The sequence below is a fragment of the Amborella trichopoda genome, chromosome 12, assembly GCF_054954075.1.
Source record: "Amborella trichopoda isolate Santa Cruz 75 chromosome 12, AtrichopodaSantaCruz75HAP2 v2.0, whole genome shotgun sequence".
Taxonomy (NCBI): domain Eukaryota; kingdom Viridiplantae; phylum Streptophyta; class Magnoliopsida; order Amborellales; family Amborellaceae; genus Amborella; species Amborella trichopoda.
This window is the reverse complement of record NC_142347.1, coordinates 16,411,323-16,438,548: the sequence shown is the minus strand read 5'-3', so window position 1 is coordinate 16,438,548 and position 27,226 is coordinate 16,411,323. Positions and strand designations below refer to the sequence as shown.

Here is a 27,226-nt window from a genome sequence, read left to right as displayed (position 1 = left end):
TTCCAGAGGGAAAGAGTCGAAGGATTGAACTGAGGCAATACCAAAAGGGAGCAGGTTTCTATCCATTATGTCAGAAACAGCAGGGGTAAAAGGGAAAGGAAAGAAAAGAAGGGAGGTGAAACCTGGAGGGGGTAGAGGCAATGGGATGCTGGTCAACGAAGGGACTGTCGCAAGGGAGGCGGAGACAACAAAGGGAGCAAGGGAAGTGAGCAGGGGCAGAGAGAAAGTAACAGGGAGAGGGTCAGAAGCTCCAGGCGAGAGGGAGGGAAAGGAAAGGGAAGAGCTAGGGTAGGTGGGAGGGGAGTTACACTCGTCGCTTGGGGCGGCGTGGATGGAGAGAGATGGCTGCGCGGTAGGTGAGATGAGGGGTAGAGAACGAGGCTAGGGAGGGGCAGGTGTCGATCCCAAGGGATCATGTAGAGGACGTGTGACAGGTGGGGAGGGAGGCAATCGAAGTGAGGGGCTCGAGGGTACAACAGTTGGGGGAGGAGGGATGGAAGTTAAAGAGATGGGAGGAGAGAGTGGGCCAAAGACTCGGGCCACGGGGGGGGGAGGGGGGCCCACGAGTAAAGGGATAACCGGGATGTGCTGATGGTCAAGAACGTGTTTGGGCGAGCTGGAACCAGGCCCAACTGAGCCATCAGCGCCTACGTCTGACCGAGGTGCTGAGTTGGACGGGGGGATTTTGGAAGTCTGCTGACACACGGCTCTTGTCTTGACTGGCAGGTGACCGTTTGCATCCAGGGCTAGCCGGAAAACAGGCCGAAGAGTGGAGGCCACGGGAAAATCTTTGGCCTTCTGTCTGGAAACTTTTTTTCGTCGTCTTTTCCTTTTAACCAGGGTCCACTGAGAGAGTATCCTAATGCTCTCTTGGGGGTAGGAAGGCTGGTTGAAGAAATGGGGGGAAGGCATGGATGCAGGAGACCAAGAAAGCGCAATCCGAAAGTAGCATTCCTCAACCTTCAGCCAGAGGGGTCAAGCACTTCCAACAGTAGTCGAATGGACCTGAGAGGAAGAAACTCCAGGGATTTCCAAAGGATTGAGACAAGATCCCCACAAGTTGCTGCTATAATCTTGAAAGTAGCCAGAGACCAAGCATGCAATGGGATATGATCAAGGGTAAGCCAGACTCTCTGTTTGGAGAAAGAGCCGACATAAGGAGACCAAAGGCGAAGCTGAGCGATGGCTCCTATTTTGGTGGCTTGTGAAAGAAGCCATACACTTTGTTTGAAATTTATAGAAAGTGTTTTACAGAGATTTTGATTGATTTCAAATGGTAAGTGTAAGACAATAATTGAAATTAATTTGCATTAAGATGGTACTTTCTCTACACAATATTTGATGGGAATGGAGTTATGGAAATCGAGGGACAATGGTTTCACCTCATTCTTTTTAATCATGACTACTAATCTAAGAAATGAATGGATTAGATCTCTTCACTTCATAGGTCTCTATGATCAAAGGTCAAGATTGGGTCTCATAATAATGGCAAAACCCTAGCCTCTATTTTATAAATACTCACTATGGGGGTACTTTTCTGCATCCTGACTTAGCCTCTTTCCCTCCCTCTAAACCCTAGGATTGGCACACCCCTCTCTAATATCTCTCTATTCTTCTCTCTCTAACTTATGGTTTAGGAGTTTAAGAAACCTTAAGAGGTGGCACGCCCAAGCCACAAAAGTGGCACAACATAGCCAAGGTTTGAATTGTACTCATGTGTTAAGCCTTGGTCCAGCCCTATCCCTTGTCATGCTCTCTGGTGGTTTTGCGTAGTTTTCCCAAGTTCTGAGACATGTTTGGACCTAGATCCCGTGCCCATTAGTGGAGGAGACCCGATGAGGGTAACCTGAAGCAAGGTATGTGGTGTTGCTTTATTTCATCTTTTCCTGATTTTATTCCAAGTATTATGTAATTTTCAGATTCATGTTGTGAATAAGATTTTGTTATGATGGCAAGCAAGTAAGAGTTCTTGGCATTGTTCATGTATTTATTGGTTCTTATATTGTGTATTAGGACACTTGTACGTGATCCGCGTGGTAAATAAAGGAAAAAGAAAGGAAAATTTTAATCCTACTTTCACTTGGAGGGTGGTTCGGCTTCTCAAAAATAGTATCAAGATAAGCCCAACTTTAATACTTCGAATGTATAGACACCCTGATCCTGATCAAGGAAACCATAAAATACCAAAATACCTCAAGCAATCCACCCTAAAACCTGAACCAATCACACCTGACTGAAACCAACCACAACTCATACCCCACATACCCAAGTCAGTCTGACAGAGCTTGAAGCACTAAGGAATGCCCCCGAGGACAAGCGAGGCAGATTAGAATCAAGAAATACTAAATTAGAAGTAGTTCGGGAGCAGAAAATCCTAACACCATTTCCAATAACGTCAGTGCCACTCCAAGCACGGACACATGAAAAGCTGCACGGACACTTTGGACAAAGACAAAGATACACGAAGGTCAAGCAGAAGAAAAAGGTCGGCAACATTGCCAGTGGTGCCAGCGCCACTGACAATAGCGTCAAGAATCTAACGGTCAAAGATAGATACAACCTAGATGTACAAACAAGTGCCATGTGTCAATATAGATTGACACGTCAGTGAAAGGTCTATATGACCGGGCAAGTCAATACCAATTAAATTTTTTCTACTCTTTTGTACGTATCGCCACCCGGATCACTTACAAGTGTCCAAAACTAATTTTGACTTAATGAAATAGCTAAGACCTCTCACTTGCATGTCATTAAAAGAAAATTACATTCATCATAGAACTGAAAATTAAATAAGAATGCAAAAGAAGCAACAAAAGCATGGAATCATGAAACAACTCGTACCTTGCCTCAGGTTACCCCCAAGGACTTTGTATACCCCAAATCAGGTCTCATCCACCGATGACGCATGGGATCTCAATTCAAGAACACACCTCATAATTAGAGCAGCCTAAGCAAAACCCTTAGAGAGAATCACATGGAATTTCCTTGATCAAGGCTCAACACATGAACATGAGGCAAGAACCTAGGGCTACGGCTTGTGTGGCTTGGGTGTGCTACCACTTTGGGTTAACCTTCCTAAACCCTAATTTTTGAAGAGAGAAAGAAAGAGAGAGAAAGCTAGAGTGGCGCGTGCCCCCTTTGGTTGCTTGGAGAGAGAGAGAGATATAGAGATGAGAAATAGAACCCCCATAGCTAGTATATAGAGATAAAAGGCTAGGGTTTCAAGGGTTAGGGTTTTGCCATCATTATGAGGTTTAATCTTGACCTTTGATCTTGGAGACCTATTAGGTGAAGAGATCACAACCATTCATTCCTTAGATCAGCCATCATGATTAAAGGAATGATGTGGAACCTTATCCCTCAGTTTCCATAAATCCATTCCCATCAAATATTTTGTGTAGAGAAAATATTCAATACATACTATTTGATATCTTATACTTTCATGTGTAGTTTCAATTCAAATATCTACACCTTAACTTTCCAAAACTTTAAAACACATGCCTTAGAAGGCACATGAAACAATAAGGAACGCTTGCATGGGGTGGGGCGCACCACCCATGTGGTGTCCATGTGGGCCCCACATCCCACACATTGGTGGGCCCATTGAACCCCATTAGGCCCCCAATATATTAATATTAATATTTAGATATTAAAACAAATTTTACGAAACCTGCAAATATTTTATTTCTCTCTAATTAAAATAAATCCAAAAAATTGATTTTTCATCATATAAAATCATTTTTCAATAAAATAAAATACTCAGAGAGATCCAAAAATTCATTTTAATTATCTATAAAATAATTAAGACTTATTTTAAACATATTAAAAAAGATTTGATGGGAATTGGATCCATAGAATTAGGATTACGCCAAATATACTGAGGACTCTATCCTCTGTGTAGACTGCAATCTCACTGCACCTTCTCAAACTAACCCAACCGATCCCATGACCCACAACCCTTCGTAGGGGTTCATGATTGGACCATCAAAGTCAGCTAATAAGTAGAGAAGATACAATCCTAAACAATGGATTAAGGGTCCATCCTTGAGGACAAGTCGAGGATACATTTCAGCAGTATGCTCCATGGGTCCTTCCAACACAGTCCAGTGTTGCAGTGAGTCATCTCTTCCACATATGTACATGTCACTCACCCTTATCAAAAGGGTTGCTTCCCAGACGGCTATCTAGTGTACATGTCGTGTGATGGTAATGATGAGGATTTAGGCCCTTGTCCTCTCAGGCAATCCATCACACACAAGGGTCAAATCAATGTCGCTTGGCCAACTGTCCAATGCATATCTCCGACCTCATCTAAGAATAACCCCACATCGAAACCCTTATCGATTGTGCTTATACGATGCCCAGGACTATGGGTTTTGGATATTGAGTCATAGCCAATCAAAGCTCATGTGATTCAATACATTGTTAATACCCTACAGTCCAAGTTAGACGATACTCACACTAGAGTCGATAATTCATTATATATTTTCAGTACATGCTCGCATAAAGCTTTTAAAAGGTCACAAAAACCCAACAGTCAGCTGTCAATACGGAACAACACCGACAACCTTGTTAAACGTGCCATCTTCGGATTCATCAAATGAAACGTCACATCAGTTGTCATTAATATGGTGGCATCCAACAGTCAACTGACACAATGACACTGAGAAAGGCGTCAACGACATTCCGAATGATGCTAAAATCTGATTGGTCAATCAACTGTATGGGAGAACACCGAGAGAACGACACGTGGTGTCTTGAGTCAGAAAGATGTTCTGAATGGTGTCAGCGACACTACCAATGTCGCTGGGCCTCTGACACCCTGCCCACAAAAGTGTACCCGAGCCAAGATCACATGATTTTGGAGCATTTAATTACGCCAACTGCATTCGATGCTAATCGAGCACCTTTGCTAGTGGCGCCAGAGACATTATCAGTGGTGCTGGAATTTGAATGGCCAGACTGCATCAACGATGATCGTGGAACTGTTTGCCCATAAATAAGGTGCTCCTCTTTGAGCCAAAGGTCCAAAGTCTTGTACAAAACGTGCGTAAGCTCTACCGAACCAAATCCAACCCTAAAACCAAACCTGAACCTCATATCTTAAACCTTAGGAATCTTACCCAACTCAATCCAAGCCGAAGGCGGTCCTGATAATCCGACTTTCCAAACCCTCTTCCACCCGTAGCTTTATCAGGTAAAAACCTAAAGGACCGAGACTAGCCATGCAATTATCAACTCTGAACTGGCACCGATTCCATGAGCTGGGCCAGGCATAGGACCCTGGCCTAAGGTGTCACTTTCCTTCTTGTTTTGGTTTCATTAATGGCATGTACAAGCTTTCCTTAGTTTCATTTTGAGCATTTACTAGCTTTCCTTGGTTTAAAGCTCTTCATAAAATCCCCCCTCTTTTCATTAAATACTTCGAAACCCTTCCTGAACTCTAAGGCTAAGGTGTGTGGGAAGCAGGCTGTGTGAGCGGCCCAAGCGAGAGAAGGCCTTGTGGCCCGACTCTCGCCCGGAATGTAATTTGACAGGGCCCTCTTCTCTACCAACTCCATTTGACAAGTTGACGCCTGAAGCCAAGGCGGGGACCGAGTCCCTACCCACATTTTCGAGTATAAACAGAATGACTACATAATACAAAATTACAATCTCCTTTACTTTTTGCCAAACAAGATTTTTGGATTGCACAAGCCTCCAACTCCTTAGAAGCATCATTTTTCATAGATAATATGCTGTTTTGGTAAATATTGGAAGGAGGCATTGCTCGACGTAGATATGACCTATTAGCCATCCGATATTTGCATGGACTACCCATGACCAACTTTGGAATGGAACCATGGTGAATCGCAGCCAACTTCGACTCTAGATGTTTAACCCAAACCCTAGGACCCTGGTTGACCAACACCAATGAATGGGCTTCTTGCCACTAGACCTGCAAATATTATTATCCATATTTGTAGCCGGCTTAGAGTATCGTGGTGCAAATTTGTTGTTTGCCAAACCATATGGGCAGAATTCCATCGTCGATTGTTGATTCAATGACTTCAAATTCAAAAGGAACCCTAAGTCTATCAAGGAAGACAACTGTCAAGCCCTATGCAAATATCGAGGGAAGACATTCTTATAAAATTATGCACCTTTTGTGCATTATTAGGCTATAACATGATGACGAAGGCCAGAAAACATGAATGCTGAAAGGGATTCAAAGTACCGATCTTGAGCCAAGCGGTTCTCCTTTGGGTACTTGATTTCATGAGGGATATTAGAGGGCACCCCTTTGCATGAGTTTTAGGGTTTGAACATCCAAAAATCATGAGTTTTGAATCTATTGTAATGCTCTGCTGCCCTAGCAGTGGCAAAAACTCCTGCATGGAAATAGTGCCAACAATTCCTGTTGTTTTCTTTTTTAAAACACTTAAAGCTTATGCCCATTCCTCAGCAATTGTTTCAAGGTGTAGAGCCCTGAAAAATTTGGGCATTAGGAAAACCATTCTATTGGACACGCCTATTTTCGGACAAAAGTTAATATGAGCTGCTGGCCTGAGACATTCACATTCACCCACTTGTATCAAAGTTTATTCTCTTCAAGCCATACGACGAAGATGAAGGTCCTTTACATAATAAAACAATATCCCCAGAGGCATTGAGACCATGTTGTTTGTTTTTTTGCTATTTTGAGAGTGGTTGGGCCCATAGTTAAGGGAACCTTGTGGGTAAGGTGACGATCCTGCTTTGGAACCTCAATCCCACAGTTCCTAAAAGGGATCTTGTAGGGACCCCGTGTTTTCAATTTTGGGATCTCCCTCCCAAAAAAAGGGGACCACGTTCCATCCATCAGTGGAATCCAGTTCCATTTCGAAATAGATCCCCCAGCTCCCATCAAACATGGTCCAAGGTTTTGGTACATTAAAATCTTAGGTTCCATGTTTGTGGTTTCTACTTTTATTAACGGATGATACCAGGTTGGAGATTGTCATTGTCCGAAGTTCCCATTATTTAAGTTCCATGATGTTAAAATGTAATCCCTTTTTCACATACCACGAATCTGCATTATTTAAAAATCTTAATTTGAACTAGGCATAGTGTAGACGCATTGTTTTATTACGTTCTATTGTGTAAGCCATCCCTCTTAGTTGTGAGAATATATATTTCATTTAAAATCTTATATTTATGATGTCCTAATGTTTTAGAGTCTTAAATATGATTACAGTTGTGAGATGAGAATATATGCTTCCATTTCAACCTTTAAAAAGCTTCTTTTATATCAGTAAGAGAAAGAGAGAGAGAGTAGCTCATCTTGTCTTCTTGCTCTTTTGAAGAGCCAACCTTTGAGAAACAATGGAAACAGAGGAGACAATACTCGACGAAGATGACTTTGAGTGGTAGGATTTCAAACTACTTGCATGGTTATTTCACCTTGCTGTAATATTTAAACTATAATTTCCTTGTTAAACAATGAAGAACATATGCAAGCACATAAAAGTGGAAGCGTTGAAATCTCACAATGGTATAACCTCTTTGACAATGACCTTTTAGGGTTTTATGAACCGTCCAACCTTTTGTCCAAGCGAGAGATTGTTGGCATATGTGATTATGTTGGCTGTATGAAGTAAGAGTCTTTTTAATTAAATCGCTTTCACAAATATTTTCTCTTAGAACTTGGCAACTTAATTATGTTCAAAGGAGGTTTATATTCTATTGATAAACAACATCAATGAAGGACACTTGGATTCAATACGCAAGAGATGTGGTCGTTGAACATCTATGTCAGTCCACCTGTGTAATTGGAAATCTTGAAATGTTGTGAAGGACTTCTAGTTAAGGTGTTCTCGGTAACGAGGCAAGAGGAATACAAACATTGATGGTGCATATTGTTTCAATCATTCTCTTTCTCTATCACCTTAAAGGTAAGGCTGGCAATGGGCCTGCGTCCCTACCCAGCCAGCCCAGCCCTAAAAGAGTAGGGTCTGTGTCACAAACTATGACTTGAGGGCCAGCGCCGGCCGAACAAGCCCGGTCCCCTTTTTTTTGTTTTTTTTTTTTCTCGGTTTTTCCTTTTATTTTTTCTTCGTTTCTTTGGGCCAGGCCTGGCTTCGGCCATCCCTATGGGGATAAGGGCTGGGCCGTGCCTGTTGCCACTCTTACTTAAATGGGACACTAATGCACTAAGGCCAATAATGCCTATATGAATGGGAGCTATGTGTACATAGAGCCCCCAACAGTTTACTCCTATGCATTGGCCAATCAGGTATTCTAATGGTTAGTTGTGGCCCAATAGTCTCCATCTTGCCCGATTCCATTTGTCCAACAAGTGTGTGTATGTGTGTATGTGTGTGTGTGTGAGAGAGAGAGGGAAAGAGAGAGAGACTGAGTGCTATTTTCTTGGTATGTGTGTGAGATAAGCAGCTCCAGGAGGTCACCATCTTAGTTATTGGTGAGGTCTGGTGCAATAATGTGTTGCATGAGTAGCATGCTTAGTGTTTTTATCTGCCCAGATAATTTCTACTGTACTTTGTTCATGGTTTATCAACATCCAATTCCATCAATTAGCCACGACAGTCCATAGTTACTTTCAAATTTTTATACTTCCCTAAAAATTGGATTCATTTCAAAATTTTAGGGTGTGTACGCCTCATTGAAGCTCAACAATTAAAATATTGAAAAAATAAATCGTAATTGACAAAAATTACCCCTATGAGTGTTTCACCTGTATGTTGGTCATTTTATTTTTTGATAATTAAGACCTTGAAGAAATATAGAATCAAAATGTTTGGCCATATTGGATAGCACATAACATTTTTAGAGTGTCGAGCTCTACCATAATTGTGGGTGTAATTTTATAAAGCTATAGTATAGGGAAATTGACCAACTAGACATGTTAGTGGAGAATTTATCTAAACTTAGGCTAGAGCATGAACACTTGCATAAATTGGACTCATAATTAATTTGGTTACCCAATGACGTGGTTCAGGATGGTCCTTTCATCATATATCAATATATTTGTTAATAATGCATTTCTTACAATTTGTCATACTCATTTTGAGCTTCAGAATATAATATTGACAAAGGAAAATTCTATGGAAACTCAATAAGGATAACCATGTACCAGACAAGTGTATGAGATATTTTGTATCTTTTGCTTCATGGAACACTTAAGCTGCATTTAGGAAGAGTTCCTATTGCATTATTTATCCTAAAATAGTTAAAAATATTATAGTCAATAGCATTTCGTTGCAATAGCTTTTTACAATGGGGCACATGCTGAATATGCCGCCTCCTACCTCTGTTCCTATTGTACCTTTCACTATGGAAAGAGCCGCCTATAGTGTTAAAGCTTTTGAGATCTTTTTGTTCTTATTATGCTTTTTGCGATGATTCGCCCACATTTACTATTAGGTGGTTTTGACAGATAAAGCCTTATTGATGTGTGGTGTTTTCACAGTTTCTTCATTCTACAAATAACCATCCCTCTAAAAATCATGTCTTGGATTGTGAAAGTTCCAACCATAGTGGATACGATCTCTATTCTAACACAAGGGATTTGTTTTCCATAATGCAGGTTAGATCAAGTGAGATAGTTACTGCATTTTGGTCTTCAATGTGACTTATTCTGTTGGTTAGGAGGAATTTGGTGGTCAGCTCAAATTTTAATTTAGAATTAGGTGTGGGTGTTTGAGGGTTGTTGATTCTGTTGGGTACAGGGCATTGTAGGTATTGTTTGGTATTTTGTTTTGTGTCGTAGCTCATGGAATGGGGATATGGGTATTGATGGGATCTATTGTAGTGTGTGGATGGTTCAAAAGTAGTCTGTGGATGGTTCCAATGGTGTTTGAGGCTCTTGGAAGGATGGATGTACTTCTGTGGAGTGCTAAAGTCACTGGTAGTTATTGATTTCTTAGAAAGGGTCATGTTATATATATATATATATATAGTCCCTAAAATTTTTTTCAAGTTTGCCCCTCGATCCAACCGGTTTTTCTATTTTGCTTTCTCAAAAGGTAGGGTCATGACCTAAGTTTTAGGTCGTTTCTAGAGCAGTTTGCTTTTCTTATTGACTGCCCTAAAGTTTAGACCAGTCTGGTGTCACAAATATCGGACCGGTAAATTTTATGTTCTTGAACCTATCCAATAATTTGAGCATCAGATGGCCTCAAATTGCCCTAAACACAGGACACAACCTTATCGTTCGAGGTAAAAAAAGAAGTAAACCAGTCGGAGGTACCATTGAACCTAGGGGTAGACATGAAAAAAAAAACTCCGGGGGACCGACCCTTTGCATAATTTTAGAAAAAAATGGATCTTTCAGCATTTTTCTAGTATTTTATGTATCTATACATTAATTGACCTATAAATTTTCCATATTTTTTAGGTTAAGAATAATTATTTTGCTTGGAAGATGATCATAGGAATGTGGCTTCCTGAAAGCGTAGGATACTAGGGGTGTACTCGAGGAGGGAGAGAAAGCATTATTTGCTAGCGCGAGAGACATACAAAAAGAGCACAAACTGCTTTTTCCCGGAAAAATAAATGGAAGAGGGAGACAAATTCATAGCTTCATGTACTCCAAAGGGAAGAAGAGAGATGTTTCTAGCATTTGAAGAGATAGAGAGATGGAAGGGAGAGTGAGACAAAAAGGAACGTTGATGAATGGGAGAATGAGATAGAGAGAAAAGAAGGTTGATGAAAGGGTGACTCAATTAGAGAGAGAAAAGAATCAAACAGATTTACCCGGTTCATTCCTTGAGAAGGATAGGTCGGTTTGCTCTACATATTTTCAAGGATCGGTTTGTTTCCTTGAGAATGATAGGTTTGTTTGCTCTCCGTATTTTCAGAAGCAAAATAGACATTTATGTGAAGGGGAAGATTACAATGTGAACGTGGAAAAGAGGGTTTCTTCTTAGGTGAAGGAAAAATGTTTTGAGAAGATCAGAAACCTAGGGGAAGAGGTCAAGGCTGCTAGGGTTCCACCAAAGAGAAAGAAGAGAGATACAACAGAGATTAAAGAGAGAGAAAGGAGTGAAAAGGGAATGATGAAAGAGAAAGGAATGAAGGGGGGTTACTGCCACCAATGCCAAAAAGTTACATAGTGAAGAAAAATGAGTTTGCAGATTCTTGTAATGTCAAGAATTCATAACAAAAATGAAAGAAGTCAGAACAAAAACAAAAGAAATCAAAACGAAAGAAGTCAACACTTCTCTCAAGAGCTGAAATGTTTAAAGATGCTTAGAAACGCCAAACTGTTGATAACAATTGGGTTCCCCCACCATCACCATTTGGCTTCATGCAGGAGAAATATTACCACGATCCCTGAAAACTATTGGTTATTTTATGTTTTTCAACAAAACAACCAGAGATAATGTGAACAATCTATCTAGGTACTATTTACCGTCATTCTCTAATACTCTACAAACTATTTATTGTCACTCTCAGGTACTTTGTTTCCATTTCTTCAATTAATTGGTTTGTATCTTTGAGCTTGTTGACAATATAGTTTTTGTTAGTTTTTTTATTCCATATAGTTTCTATTAGTTTTTGGATTTCATAGATTTATGTGTTTATTTGTTGATGGTTGTTCAATACGCTCATAAACTGAATGGTGCTTGGATAAAAAAACAGTCACTAACATCATTAGAGCCTTACCCAACTATTTGGGGTTGGCTGACGTTTTATTATAGTAAGACTAGTAATTTAGAGCGTGTAATTTGATTTTCTTCCACAAACTTCTTGTTTTCATTTTGCTCCTGTTCAAATTTAATTCAATGATAAATTCTTTAGTTCATTTATGTTTATTAAAGTGATTCCTCTTTCAATCATTGTATAATTGTTTCTTTCTTAGGCAAAACTTGATCATAAAGTATTTATGTTCTATAAAAGTGCTAACTCTTTCAATCTTTATTTGTTTGCTTCTCTCTTGGGTAGAACTTTATCTTTCACTCTATGAATGAATTATAGCTTGTAAAAGAGGCTTATTCCTTTTTTTTTTGATAAAAGTTAACGGTATTTCATTGAAATAATTAATACAGAGGTATTAAAACAGGGTCCCTAAGCAGTGGGACTCCTCGTAATCGGTTGTCAGCCAACCTTATACAAAAACGTTAAGAGAACAGCCCTTGATGGTACAAGATATACAATGATATTACAAAAAATAGGGTTATAAGTTGCCCCTTTGTACAAAAACTTGTGTGATAACAGAAAAAATTAGATGGCCAAGAGCTGATGTTCCTTTATCCTTCTGTGTCTTCAGTGTGAGCTCTGGTCCCGTCCTTTGCTAGAATTCAGCCAAGTCATTTGATGTCCTCAAGGTATGCATCCATGAGACGTCCATAGCCCTGTAAATGTCAGCAATCTCATAAAAAATTGGAGCAAGATACCAAAGAGATGAGGAGCCCCCCTGATGCCCAAGAAATAATGTTACTAGCGTCCCCTTCCACAATAAGATTTTGCCTCCAAGACGAACTGAAGCTTTTCAATCCCAAGAGGAGGGCCATTGCCTCAGCATGCTGAGAGTCTTAAATGCCCAGGTATTCGTAGTACATAAACAAAATTGCCCCACGGTGGTCCCTAAACACTCCTCCCGCTCTGGCATAACCAGGGTTTCCAAAGGAGCACCCGTCGAAATTAAGTTTAATGGTACCTCAGGTGGGGGGTTGTCACAGATGGGGTCTTTGAGCCTTGCGAGGATAGTGGAGCATGATATTTTTCCAGTTGTAGAGAACAACACTAACAGGAAGACCTGCAAAGATACGGTGATTGGAAGCCCAAAAAGTTACTAAGGATGTAACTTTATGGAACAAGGTTGGACCTTCGGTAGCTATTCCTTGGAAAGTCCCAGAGTTCCTCTCATTCCAGATTGTCCAAATAATAGCTGCCACTGCGGTTTTCCAAATTGTTCTCCCTGCTTGAGGCCAGTGAAGGACAGGGTAAAGAGGTAACAATTCCTTGACTGTCACTGGCATGACCCATTGGACACCACATAGCTGCAACATTTGTCCCCAAAGGCCGTGAGCCATGTTGCAATGTAGAAAGAGATGTGGGTTAGATTCTTCTCCGCAAAGACATAGGACACATCTGTTGGGAATTGGAATTCCTCTTTTTTGAAGCTGATCCACCGTAAGGGCCCTCTGAGGTTCTGTTATCCAGTTAAAGCACTTCACTTTGGGGGGTACGATAGTGCTCCATACATTTGATAACACCGAGGGAGGGTTGAGAGGGAAAGTGGGTGGTTGTATAAGTCTTTTATAGAGAGATGCCACCGTGAAAGTCCTAGACGGAGTGAGGGACCACACTAACTGATCCCTCCCATGGGTGGGGATGAAAGAGTTTTGAAGAGTATTGGAAAGAAAGAGGAAATATGAGATTTCCTCATCTGAGAGATTTCTTCTGACATAAGGGTTCAACTCCCTTCGGTTTCCCACTACTGTCATTGCTTCAACGACCATTACTTCTTTATTGAAGGCTATGGATTAAAGAGATGGGTACAGTTCCCTAAGAGGAGTGTGACCAAGCCAGGTATCCGACCAAATGCGCACTCATGTACCCTCCCTTGAGTGAAAGCGAATGAAAGTCTTGAACAATGAGAAAGATAAAGTGAAAGATTTCCACGCACCTAAGGCCTTGTAGATGTTTCTCTTATCTAGCACCCATGTTCCTTCAGCAATCTTATATTTGTGGCGCAAGACTTGAACCCACAGGGAGTCTATCTGGGTAGCGAGGCGCCACCACCATTTACTTAGGAGGGCCTAGTTATGGTTTCTAAGTATCTTGATACCTAGGCCCCCTGCTGCTTTGGTAGGCAGATTTTATCCCAAGAGATTAGGTGAAACTTGGATTGCTCCGCTTGGCCCGACCACAGAAAATTTCTCATTAATTGCCCCAGCCGGTTTGCCACAGGGGCTGGCATTTGGAAAAGTGACATAAGGTAGACCGGAGCATGGCTAGAGTTGCTTTTATTAGATTGGAGCGGCCGGCCTAGGAAAGGAATCTGCCTTTCCAACCCGCCAAGCGCCGGTCGACCTTGTCAATAACATGTGACCAGTGCCTCTTTTTGGGTTTACCAAGGCCTAGGAGCAATCCGAGATACACAATGGGGAGTTCGCCCACTTTGCATTCCCAAGTCGGGATCAAATCCTTAACGTCAGCAGTCGAAATGAGGACCCCCATCATTGTACATTTTTCCATATTAACTTTAAAGCCAGTGGCCTCTTGGAAGCATTTGAGATACAATCTCAAGTTTTCAACTTCTTGTGGAGAGGCATTTAAAAAGACTAGTGTGCCATCTGCGTATTGCAGATGCGACACTACAAGTCCTTGTTAGGAGGTTTGGAAACCCGAGAGAAGGCCAGCCTGGAAAAGGCGGGAGATGAACCGGCTAAAGTCTTCAGCCGTAATTGTGAAGAGGAATGGGGAAAGAGGGTCCCCTTGGCGCAGCCCCCTGGTGGAAGGAAATAAACCCTTGAGGGAGCCATTGATAAGAATGGAAAATAATGGGTTAGAGAGACAAGCTGACATCCATTTCCTCCACCGAACTCTAAAACCCATTCTTCTCATGGTTTCATCCAGGAGAGTCCAGTCTACATGGTCGTAGGCTTTCTCCCAATCAATTTTGAAAATGGGAGCACTAAATTTTAAATTTCAGGTGGCACTCTATGTACTAAAATAATAGCTATCATTGCAGTTTATTATCACTCCAAATTATTTTCAGTACCCTAAAAGATAGTGGATAAGGAAGGCCCTTAAGGCCTTAAAGAAATATAAAACCAAAATGTTTGGCCATATAAGATATAGCATAACATTTTTGGAGTGTCTAGCTCTACCTAAATTGTGGGTGTAATTTTATAAAGCTAGTATAAGGAAATTGACCAACTAGACATGTTAGTGGAGCATTTATCTAAACTTAGGCAAGGGAATGAACATTTGCATAAATTGGACTCATAATTAATTTGGTTACCCAATGATGTGGTTCAGTATGGCCTTTCGACATATACTAATATATTTGTTATAATGCATTTCATACAAATTGTCAGAATCATTTTGAGCTTGTGAACATAATGTTTATAAAGGAAAATTCTATGGGAACTTGACAAGGATAACCATGTACCAGACAAGTGTTTTAGAGATTTTGTATCTTTTGCTTCATGGAACACTTATGCTGCATTTGGGAAGGGATCTTATTGCATTATTTATCCTCTAATGGTAAAAAAGTATTATAGTCAACAACCCCCTGGTTGCAACTACTTTTTACAATGGGGCATCTGCTGAAAATGCCACCTCCTACCTATGTTCCTATTGTACTTTTCACTATGGAAGGAGCCGCCTATATTGTTAAAGCTTTTAAAATCTTTTTGTTTTTATTACGCTTTTTGCGATGATGCACGCCACATACACTGTTAGGCGCTTTTGGCAGATGAAGCCTTATTAATGTGTGGGGTCTTCACATTTTCTTCATTCTACAAATAACCATCCCTCTGAAAATCATGTCTTACAGTGTGAAAGATCCAACTAGAGTGGATATGATCTCCATTCTAGCACAAGGGATTTGTTTTCCATAATGCAGGTTAGATCAAGTGCGATAGTTACTGTATTTTAGTCTTCAATGTGACTTATTCTGTTGGTTAGAAGGAATTTGTGGTCTACTCAAATTTTGATTTAGGATTAGGTGTGGTTGTTTGGGGGTTGTTGCTTATGTTGGGTACAGGGCGTTGCAGGTATTGTTTGGTGTTTTGTCTTGTGATGTAGCTCATGGGATGGGGATATGGGTATTGATGGGGTCTACTGTAGTGCGTGGATGGTTCCAAGTGTGGTTGAGGTTATTGGAAGGATGGAGGTTCTTTGGAGTGCTGAAGGCATCGTAGTTCAGTTGGATATATATATATATATATATATATATATATATATATCAAATTTTAGATTGTAAAACTACTATGTGACACTTATACAAAAATCAGACTCATCGTATCCCCGTATTTTTTATAATTTTATCAAAATATGTAACGTATTTGTCCTTTTTTAACAAAACAACACATCTTTAATTTTAAAAATTATGAATATTGTTTTTAATTCACTGACCAGTTCAATATAGCCGTAATGATTGAATCAATCCAAGTCGACCAGTCAACCACTAGTGGATGACCAAATTGGAGACTTGACCCTGTTTCTAAACCTTTATAATGATTACAAATTTTAAAAATTTCCATTCGAACAAAATTAATACGTAAATACCGAAATATCCATTATTTATAAAAATTACGTGAAGGATCAGTCCCCGATGTTTTTAATTTTTTCAAATTTGCCCCTTGGTCCAATGTTACCCACATCGGACCGGTTTTATTTTTGTTTTTTTATTATTTTTTTCTTGAATGGTAGGGCTATGACCTAAGTTTTAGGTTATTTTGGGAGCGGTCTGTTGTCCTTATTAACAACCCTAAAGTTTAGACCAGTCTGGTGTCACAAATATCAGGCCGTTAAATTTTATGTTCTTGAACCTGTCCAATAATTAGATCATCAGATGGCCTCAAATTGCCCTAAAACACAGGACACAACTTATCGTCCGAGAAAAAAAGAAGTAAACCGGTCCGAGGTACCATCAAACCTAGGGGTAGGCTTAGAAAAAAAAGTCAGGGGGACCGACCCTTGGCATAATTTTACAAAAAAATGGATCTTTGGGCGTTTTCTATAAGATTTTGTATCCGTACATTAATTTACCTATAAAATTTGCATATTTCAGGTTAATAACAAATATTTTGCTCGCAAGATGATCAAGGGAATGTGGGCTCCTGAAAGCGTAGGGTACTTGGGGTGTGCCCGAGGAGGGAGGGAAAGCATTATTTGTTGCCACATGAGATACAAAAAGAGTAGCAAACCACTTTTTCTCAATAAAATAAATCGAAGAGGGAGATGAATTCATTACTTCCTGTACTCTATAGAGAAGAAGAGAGATGTTTCAAGCATTTGAAGAGAAATAGAGATGGAAGGGAAAATGAGACGAAGGGAAAATGAGACGAAGAGAAAAGACGGTTGATGAAAGGGAGAATGAATTAAGGAGAGAAAAGAATCAAATGGATTTAGTCGGTTCATCTCCTGAGAAGGACATGCCTGTTTGCTCTCCGTATTTTCAGAAGCAAAATTGACATCTGCGCGAAGGGGAAAGATTGCAATGTGAACGTGAAAAAGAGGGTTTCTTCTGAGGTGAAGGAAAACGGTTTTAGGAAGATCAAAACTTGGGGGAAGTGGTGAAGGTTGTAAGGATTCCTCCAAAGAGGCGGAAGAGAGATACAACGGAGATTAAAGAGAAAGAAAGTAAGGAGAAAGGGAATGATGGGAGAGAAGGGAATGATGGGGTGTTACTACCAGCAATGCTGAAAAGTTACATAGTGAAGAAGAATGAGGTTACAGATTCTCATAATGTCAAGAATTTAGAACAAAAACAAAAGAAGTCGGAACAAAAACAAAAGAAATCAAAACGAAAGAAGTCAACAATTCTCTCAAGGGCTGAGATGTTTAAAGATGCTTACAAACGCAATACTGGATTCTCCCACCATCACCATTTGGCTTCATGCAGAAGAAATATTACCACAATCCCTAAAAATTGTAAGTTATCTGTATGTTTTTTAATATAATAACCAGAGATTTATGTGTTTATTTGCTGGTGGTTGTTCAATATGTTTATAAATGGTTGTTCAACTATTTGAGGTTAGCTTGCATTTTATTACAGTAATACTAGTATTTTTTTTTTTTGGATAGAAATTAACTTAACACTGCAAATTACAATAATACTAATAATTGGGAGTGTGTAATTTATAGATAGTTCACCTTATCTCCCGATTAGGTAAGGCTCTAATAATGATAATGACTATTTTTCCATCCAAGCACCATCAGTCTATAAGCATATTGAACAACCACCAGCAAATAAATACACAAGTCTATGAAAACCAATAACTAACAGAAACTATGTTGTTAACAAGCTCAAAGACACCAACCAATTAACCAAAGGAATAGAAGCAAGGTATCAGAGAGTGATAGTAAATAGTTTGTAGAGTACTAGAGAATGATAGCAAATTGCTTATAGACTATCTTTGGTTGTTCTATTAAAAAACATACAGATAACCAACAATTTCTAAGGATTGTGGTGATATTTCTCTTGCATGAAGCTAAATGGTGATCGTGGGAGAACTCAATTGTTAGCAACAGTGTTTCGTTTATAAGAATCTTTAAACATCTCAGCCCTTGAGAGAACTGCAAACTTTTTTTTCATTTTGAATTATTTTGTTTTTGCTTTGACTTCTTTTGTTTTTGTTTTGAAGTCTTAACATTACGAGAATCTACCCTCAATCATAGCTCTCACTGAGACCAAACAGCCAGAGCCCACCCTCCAAATCATTCGCCTCGTTTGGGGAAGAATGCCTTGCCAATGGGTGTCTCTGACTGCTGTTGGGGCATCAGGTGGAATATGGGTGATCTGGAACCCATCAAAACACCACCTCCTTTCTTTTCATATTGGGGAGCACTCTATCATAGTCCTTCTCTCACGCACATCAAAGAATTTCCCTAGGAAATTCCCGACCATTTACGACCCCAACTTAGCCTTTCTCATACCTCGGTTCTGGGCTGAATTGGACCACGTTGCTTCCCTACCTCATCCTGCTTGGTGTCTAGGAGGGGATTTCAACATCATCAGATGGTCCCACGAGAGGAATTCCAATTCCACCATCTCTCAGGGAATGAAGTATTTCTCGGATTTCATCTTTCCTAATGAACTCCTTGATATCCCTCTCCAAGGAAACTGTTTTATTTGGTCAGACCGCTCATCCCAACCCTCTCTCTCTAAATTAGATAGATACCTCCTCTCCTTGAATTGGGAGTAACACGTTTCGAGCACTCACGCTTTGGCCCTCCTAAACCCGCCTCAGACCCCTGCCCCATTCTCCTGGACACTCAAAATGTCAGGAGAGGAACGAAGCTTTTTAGATTTGAATTAGCCTGGCTTGAAGAGGACTCGCTCTCCACTCTGATTCCAACTTAGTGGAAATCCTTTTTCACCCTGGTTTCGAGTAGAGCAGGTTATAGGCTCCAAACCAAAATCAACCTTCTCAAAGCCTCTCTCTCAAAACCTGGAGTAAGTCCATCCCGTGAAACTACTCCCAAACCAAGTCCTCTCTACTAAACTCCATCCAAGACCTAGACCGAACAGAGGAGTCCAAACCTCTGATAGCCATTGAATCAAACCTTAGAACCCAAACCAAGTTGGAATATTTCTCCATTCTAAAAAAAGAAGAATTGTATTGGTTCTAGAGGTCCAGAGTAAACTGGTTAAAAGCAGGGGACTAGAATACGGGTTTCTTCCAACGGCTAGCTAATTGTCACAGAAGAGACAATACTATCTCCACTATCAAGGTGGACAATCGAAATCTGGATCAGCCTGAGGAAATCGAGTCGGCCATCCTTGGTTTCTTTCAGACTCTCTACACTGCCCCCTTTCGGTCCCAGACCAAGGATGACCAATCTCGATTTCTTAACTCTTCCAGACCACTCGGCACTTTAGCTAGAGTGCCCTTTCTCTGAAGATGAAATTTCTAAGGCTATTGAAGACCTAGCCAAAGACAAAGCCCCCGGCCCTGACGGGTTCCCCATTGCCCCTTTCAAAATCTTTTGGAAAACCTTTCGACCAGATTTCAAGATTTTGTTTGAAGAATTCTTCAAACGGGGAATCCTTCACAAAGCCATCAATGCCACCTTCATCGCTTTAGTTCCAAAGATCGAAGGGCCTGAGGAACTAAAGGACTTTCGTCCAATCAGCCTGCTCAACTCCTCATACAAAGTTCTAGCCTCAAGGTTAAAACAAGTCCTTCCCCTTATCATCTCACCATCACAGTCAGACTTCATCAAAGATAGGCAAATCCTAGATGGGGCTTTAGTGGCACATGAGTGCCTAAACTCTAGGCACATTTCTAAGAAACTGGGTCTTATTTTCAAGATAGACTGGGAGAAAGCATATGACCATGTTGACTGGTCAATACTTGGGTGCCTGAGAGGAAACCTCTGAGTGGAAGGAGATGCCCAAAATTTCATTTCCTGAGCAGTCGGAACTTCAACACCTCCATGGTACCTATCTTCGATTTTTTATGAGATTGCTTACATTTGCAGGGATATGGTCATCTCATAGAAGCATATCTAGATGACGTCCAACGAGTTCGCCGATCTTCTGACGAAAGATGGAGCTAGGGCCCAAACATAAGACCTCACCCTGTCCATCTCCTTTTTTACTCTGAACAACAGTGGGTGCACCGAAGCTTAGTTACACCTTGGTACATTTCTTGTAATCTGGCAAGTCTATAGGCCCCAATTTTTTGTAACACCTTAGCATACCTATTGTAACCGGGCAAGTCTATAAGCCCCTATTTTTTGTATAGGGTCTTTGACATATTTTTTGATCGAGAGATCTAACTTGTGGGTACTCTCAGATCCCTCTTCTGTTCTCCAACACTCCAAAGCGATACAAAAGTTAACTTTACTCAAAAAAAAAAAAACCATTACGAGAATCTGCAACCTCATTCTTCTTCACTATGTAACATTTTGGCATTGCTGGCAGTAACACCCCATCATTCCTTTCTCTCACATCACTCCCTTTTTCACTCTTTTTTCTCTATTTAATCTTCATTGTATCTCTCTTCCTTCTCTTTAGAGGAAACCTAGCAACCTTCACCTCTTCCCTAACTTTTGATCTTCTCAAAACCTTTTTCCTTCAGCTCATAAGAAACCCTCTTTTCCACATTCAATTTGCAATCTTCCCCTTCACACAGATGTCTATTCAGCTTCTGAAATACGGAGAGCGAACAGGCCTATCCTTCTCAAGAGAGGAACTGAGTAAATCCATTTGATTATTATCTCTCTCTAATTCATTCTCTCTTTCATCAACCTTTCTTTCTCTCTGTCTCATTCTCCCTTCCATCTCTCTCTCTTCAAATGCTTGAAACTTCTCTCTTCTTCCCTATGGAGTAAGGGGAGCTATGAATTCATCTCCCTCTTTCATTTATTTTACCTGAAAAAGTGGTTTTGCTCTTTTTGTATGCTTTCCCTCCCTCCTCGGGCACACTCCTTGTACTCTACGCTTTCAGGAGCCCATATTCCGGTGATCACTTTGTGAACAAAATTATTATAATTATTAACCTAAAAAATATGAAAATATTATAGGTAAATTAATGTATGGATGCAAAAACTAATAGAAAACTGTTGAACTATCCAGTTTTTTTCTAAAATTATGCAAAGGGTTGGTAATCCTGAATTTTTTTTTCCAAGTCTACCCCTAGGTTCGATGGTATCTCGGATCGGTGTACTTTCTTTCTCGAACAATAAGGTTGTGTCATGTGTTTTAGGGCAATTTGGGGCCATTTGATGCTCTAATTATTGGACAGGTTCAAGAACAAAAAATTTAACGGTCCAATATTTGTGACACCAGACTGGTCTAAACTTTAGAGCAGTCAATAAGGACAGCGGATCGCTCCATAAATGACATAAAACTTAGGTCATAACCCTACCATTTGAAAAAAAAAAATTAAAAAAATTATAATAAACCCGGATCGATGTGGGTAACGATGGACTAAGGGGCAAACTTGAAAATATAAAAAAATTCAAGCCCGACCCTCCGCTTAATTTTTGTGAATAATGGAGATTTCGGTGTTTACCTATTAATTTTTGTGTTCGTATGTAAATTTTAAAAACTTATAATCATTCTAAAGGTCTAAATATTGGATCAAGTCTCTTATCCAAATTGGTCATTCACTGGTGGTTGACTGGTTGACTCAGACCGATTCGATCAATTCGGTCATATTGAACTGGCCAATGAATTAAAAATAATATTCAAAATTTTAAAATTAAAGATGTGTTTTTTTGCTAGAAAAATGACAAATATGTTACATATTTTGATGAAATTTTAAAAAAAGCATAGATACCATGGGTCAGATTTTTGTCTAAGTGTTACATAATAGTTTCACAATCTAAAATTTGAAATATATATATATATACCCAACTGGATATATATATATATATGTATAGAACAAGACCCTTTGGACCTCTTCTTTTCTTGCTCTCTCTTAATATCCTTATGTTTGAAAATTTTCTTTCGTGTATAGAACACAAATTCATAGAAGTAACAACAATTGAGAGCAATTATGGGTGAGTTAGCTTAAAGCCCAATCACCCACGATTAATTCAATTAATATCATGCTGACACTTGTTAAAAGTGTATGCAAATCTCACAAAGGTCCTTTAGGAAATACTTGGTGTTTTATAGCAAAATTACTCTTGCTATTTTTGACGAAGGATAGGGGCAGAGTCAATGTTTGTTTTCAATGCATGTTCATAAGCTTTATTCTCCAATAGGCATATTTATGAGCTTTTTGCTCAAAAGTATTGTCATGAAGGCCGATATCGCCATAGCAAATCTTGTATGCAAGCAATTATAGCTGTGCATAATTGAGTTTGATCTTATAAAAAACAGACCTCATATTTAGTATACATGATGGTATTAATATTGATTGCCAGTAAGCAGCAGGATGTATAAATCAAACAAGTTGCATTTACCACCAATTTGCATTTCAGAGTAGGGTTGAACATTGGGATCATAGTTCGATTAATTTCCATGCTTATTGCTTTGAAAATTGACACACAAGACTGCATAGAAGCCACCTGCGAACTTTGGCCACCTTTAGTATTTTCAGCTTGAAATGACTGTATATATCATTTCTTTAAGTATCTTTCTCTTTGACCCTCATTGGATCAATTTAAATCATCTCCAAAGCTTATTCCTTTTAAGATGATAGTTCATTTTTGCCACCCCGAGAAGTTTCAGCTAGAAATGACAATACGCGTCATTCCTTTCAGCATATCTTGATCTTGAGATCTATTTGACCCACAATGGGATCAATTCAAATCATCTCCAAAGCTTAACACTTGAGAATATTAATTATAGACTTCTTCACACTTGACCACGGTTAGAGACAGAGGCTGAATCGGGTTTGGATTCAATACGTATGCCAAATTTGTTATGCCAGCTATGATTTTCATCTCTATTACACAAGTATAACTATAATAAGCGTATTTCAGGGACTTGGATCTGTTCTTGATGATTTTGAGCCCCTTTCATTCTTGACTGTGGGTAGACTCTTTGAGCTCTTCTGAAGTCCTTTTTAGCCCCAGCGTGATTTGAAAACCACCAAAACAATCATAAATCTGGTTCATGCACATTATTATTGGGTGCTGAAATGTTAGGGTGTCGGTTCATCTCCCTCGGATAGTTGGACATTTGGTTCCAGCCTCCCCATATTGTTCTGACATTACATCATAGGCATGTTTTTGGGGGGGGGATATATAACATACATAAATATTTCTACCAATGACCCCCTCATTACTGCTATCTTAATGATTTTACCCAGTTAATGGCTCTCAATTTTTTAGTAAATGATGGAAAATAGTCTTGAAATAAAGAAGCTCAAAATAAGACCCAACTTTTACGATGAACATGCAATTCAAGATTTCTACAAATGAAAAACTAGTTCACATCCAAGAGTGACAACATAAGCCCCAATGTCCAGGTACACAACCTTCATGGAGTTAATATGTATTTTTAAAGCTTTAGAATATCTTTGAGTTCTATTTCAAAGTGTCAGAATATCCTGACTTCTACAGGAGTTGGCAAAAGTTTACTCTATGATTTCAGGGCATGAAAGAAAATACGTTGTGCATTGGAAGTAGCACAAATGTGATGCCTTCTCTTTAAGTAAATTATCACTTCCGTAAGGATACCAAAAGACCCTGATATTTAACATAATATATCGACTTCCTTCACACTAGGACAATGCCTTTCTTTTGCAGAAATAAACAAAACCAAATGACTTCATAGAGGTGAAGATATAGCGCTAATTTCAGGGAACCTAGCAAGCAAACATTTGAGTTTATAGGAGAGCAATATCCATATTGAGTAAACAATACCGTTTTTTCTACACTGTAGTTCAATCTAACAATATAGATAAACACAAGCAATTATCTGAATGCAAATAGCCTGTCAACTTGCCAGTTAAGAAATGTACTACATGAAGAAGATGCATATCACTCTCCTGCCTAGACAATACACAGAAGATTTATAAGGACATACATCTGACGGATGATCAGCCAATCCAAAGGCTGCCTTCGTTGCTTCAGGATATTGACCCTTGTCAACAAGCTCCCGGACCTGGGAAAGAACATTGGGCGCCTGTGAATCAGTATAATCACCAGGAACCCCAGTCCAAAGAGTGTCTTCTGCACCAATCAATTTACAAATAAACTCCATGAGGTTGACTTGTACAAGAGAATGTATAAAAGGTAGGAATGTCAAACATAAAGCCTATCCAAAGTTTCCTTTTATTAAAGTGAAAATTTTAAGCAGCTAAAAAGTAGAAGTCACAATACTGATGATTTAAGAGAAAAAAAGTGATTGGGCAATAGGAAGAATTAGAAGTCCTTCGAATTAACATAATATTCAGAGATCAGAATTGATGTTGCTGGTGTGAATAAGTTCCCAAAAGCACATTTCCAGATACACAGTAGTATTTCTTGCATTTTTAACCCAAAAGGCCGCAATCTACAGCTATCATCCAATTGTGATAATCTAATAGTTCTGACAGAGAAAATATAAAGTATATATTGTAGTGTGACACAAACACGTTATATTTCTTTATTAACCCTAAAATTATTAATCTCATCCTTTTCTTTAATTTTACCCTCACTGGAAATTGTACTGTATACATACATATATATACCATTTGTAACGAATCATAATAAAATAAACTTTCTATCTCAGATACTCTGAATTGTGAGAAAGTATATTTTGTGATTCCTATTTCAAATGATTCTCCAAACTCTTTACACGTCAAAGGAAAAAATTCACTGGCCTCAATATACTTCCAACTTCTTTGTGGTCCCATCCTTTCATGGAAACCTTTAGGCCAAGCAGTGTCTCTCCGTTCAAATATCATCTCTTCCAAATCCATCATAAAATTTTATGTCTCTTGTATTTCCTTGTTGATTGCGACAAACAAATCACAAATTCTCTAAGATTATTAAATTTCACAAGATTCAGGGCACTGCCTATCAATACAGTATTATTGATGATTCAAATGGTCTATACACTAAGTTGCATTCAGACATAGATTGATACCTAACGTGAAGAGCAAGAAAAAGAAGAAAAGGAAAGAAAGAGGAAATGAACTAGCCTAAGGTAATCACAGATGAGAATAAGGATGCCCATCAAAAGGGAATGCTTCCCCACCTGCACATGCGCCAAAGAATCTGTTTCAGTAGTGAACTCCCTAAGAAATAGTGGAAAAGAACCGAGGCAACCTCAATTAAGCTCCATTACATTTTCCATAATGTCGGCAAGCATCTAAAGCAAGGGGGATTCTGATCATGCCCAACTAACCAGGTTGAAGGAATCCCCTACCATCTTACTCCCATCTGGACCAAGAGAGAAGGTGTCACCAGTTGGAATCATAATTCACAATGGTGTCAATCATTGGCTCCCTCATTGTTTTATTTTTTTTTTATTTTTTTATTTATTATGCAAGAATATGACCAGCATTGGAAAGGTCAATCAGAAGATCCATGTCCAAAACTTCCATTACCAATGAGAATTTTCATCGTCCCCAGTAACCTGCATTTCATGTTCATTTCCTCCCAATAATGGTTGCTTAATTAACATTCAATACAACCATGCTACTGATGTCATTGCTCGTCTGAAGACTTGCCAACAACCACCACAAAAGCCAAAACACCTACCATGCAAATTCGGGTTGTATTCATGCAAATAGTAATCACTGTAACATAGTCATTCACTACAATCATTAAAAAATTCAAAGCATACACTGTAAAATTCAAAACACAAAAAGCATAGTTCTGCTTCCCAACCAAGCCAAATGCACAGTTTAATTCAAAACAAGAGAATGCATCCCATGAAAAGAACAACCAATACAAAAACATCATCGAAAAGGAAGGTAAGAAACACAAACAAAGCTTGAATGAGCTGAAGAATCGAATAGCCACCATTAAGTTGCAGAGTCTCTGATTGAACACCTCCCCATACCATGGCTCCAAGGCGGCCATTACCAATAGGCATAGCATCAGTCCAGTGCTTCGCAGGTCCAGGAAACTGAACCTTCAACGGCTCACTAGGCTCATCGTTCTGATCCGAACGCCATCGTAGAGGCATCTCCAAAGGCGGAGAAACCATCTCCCATTCTTCCTCCTCACATTGCCCTGTAACAACATTCTCCTTCTTCTTATCCTCGGACCCCATGACCCCAGAAAACAATAATCCAACCTTCTCTTTTTACCTTTTGTTGGGTAAGAGAGAGGTCTTGAAGCTCTTCTCCCTCAAGAGGAAGGAAGGAGTAATAATAAGAGGAAGAAGAGTGAGAGACGAAGAGGAGTGGCAATGCCCTTCTGAAGCGGTTACTGCCATGATTTTCGGCACCGACAGAGACTTGCAGAGAGTGATTATTACGAGTCTCCAGGCTTTTACCTTGACGCTTCAACCTTTTCCGCAATTGGAAGATTCCGTGCGCAGGCAGACAAAAACCTAGGGTCACCGTTCGAAAGACGCTCTGAATGCGGGTGTGACTTACTCGGACGTGAGTTTAGTGATTTTAAAATCCGTTTAAAAAATATTCGGATCTAAATTGTTTCATCTAGATCCAAATCGTTTGGATCTCATAATATATAAGGATCCAGACATGTACCTTCGGAACCAACCAGTTTGAGCTTATCCATATTGGGTTATCATAATATATCGAGATTTGGCTGCGTATAATAGTTTAACACGATTCATGATAAGTTTTGGTAAATTTTTACATTAGCTACCTATCTAACGCAAGCATGAGCGTTACCTCGACATGAGATGGGTTAAGGAAAAGCTAAAAGTCATCACCTCGGCATGGAATGACTTCAGGGAAAGTTTATGTTTGTCACCTTTCTTATACCTAGCTGTGCATTTATATACTAAGTTGTATCCACCAATCCGACACAATTTTTTGGGTCGACAATCCAGGTAAATGATATGTTTTTTTAAACCTTTGGCGATTTGGAAAAGCAGGGAATTAGATTGGAATTGTTAGATCTAGATTGAAAACCAGATTGGTTTTTAGTTGGAATTGAGAATGGGCCGGTTCTTTATAGAATTAGGCAAATTTGGGTT

At 39.5% G+C, this 27,226-nt stretch overlaps 1 protein-coding gene across 5 annotated transcripts in view; it reads right to left on the bottom strand.

Annotated features, from left to right (window-relative positions):
- The window catches only part of LOC18439057 (alpha-L-fucosidase 2), a 55,397-nt gene extending 28,873 nt beyond the window's left edge, over positions 1–26,524 (bottom strand). For 3 of the 5 annotated variants that reach the window (XR_016045742.1, XR_016045743.1, XM_006849236.4), the window contains exons 1-2: positions 26,077–26,524; positions 24,152–24,297 (exon numbers count right to left, since the gene is read on the bottom strand). Coding sequence is in view for 2 of the 5 variants with exons in the window: in XM_006849236.4 (XP_006849299.1) it covers positions 24,152–24,297; positions 26,077–26,329 (399 nt within the window). In the remaining 3 variants the exon portion in view is untranslated. The remainder of the gene's footprint in view (positions 1–24,151; positions 24,298–26,076) is intronic. The other 2 variants (XR_016045744.1, XM_020670262.2) reach the window with 1 other exon arrangement.
- Positions 26,525–27,226: the final 702 nt, after the last annotated feature.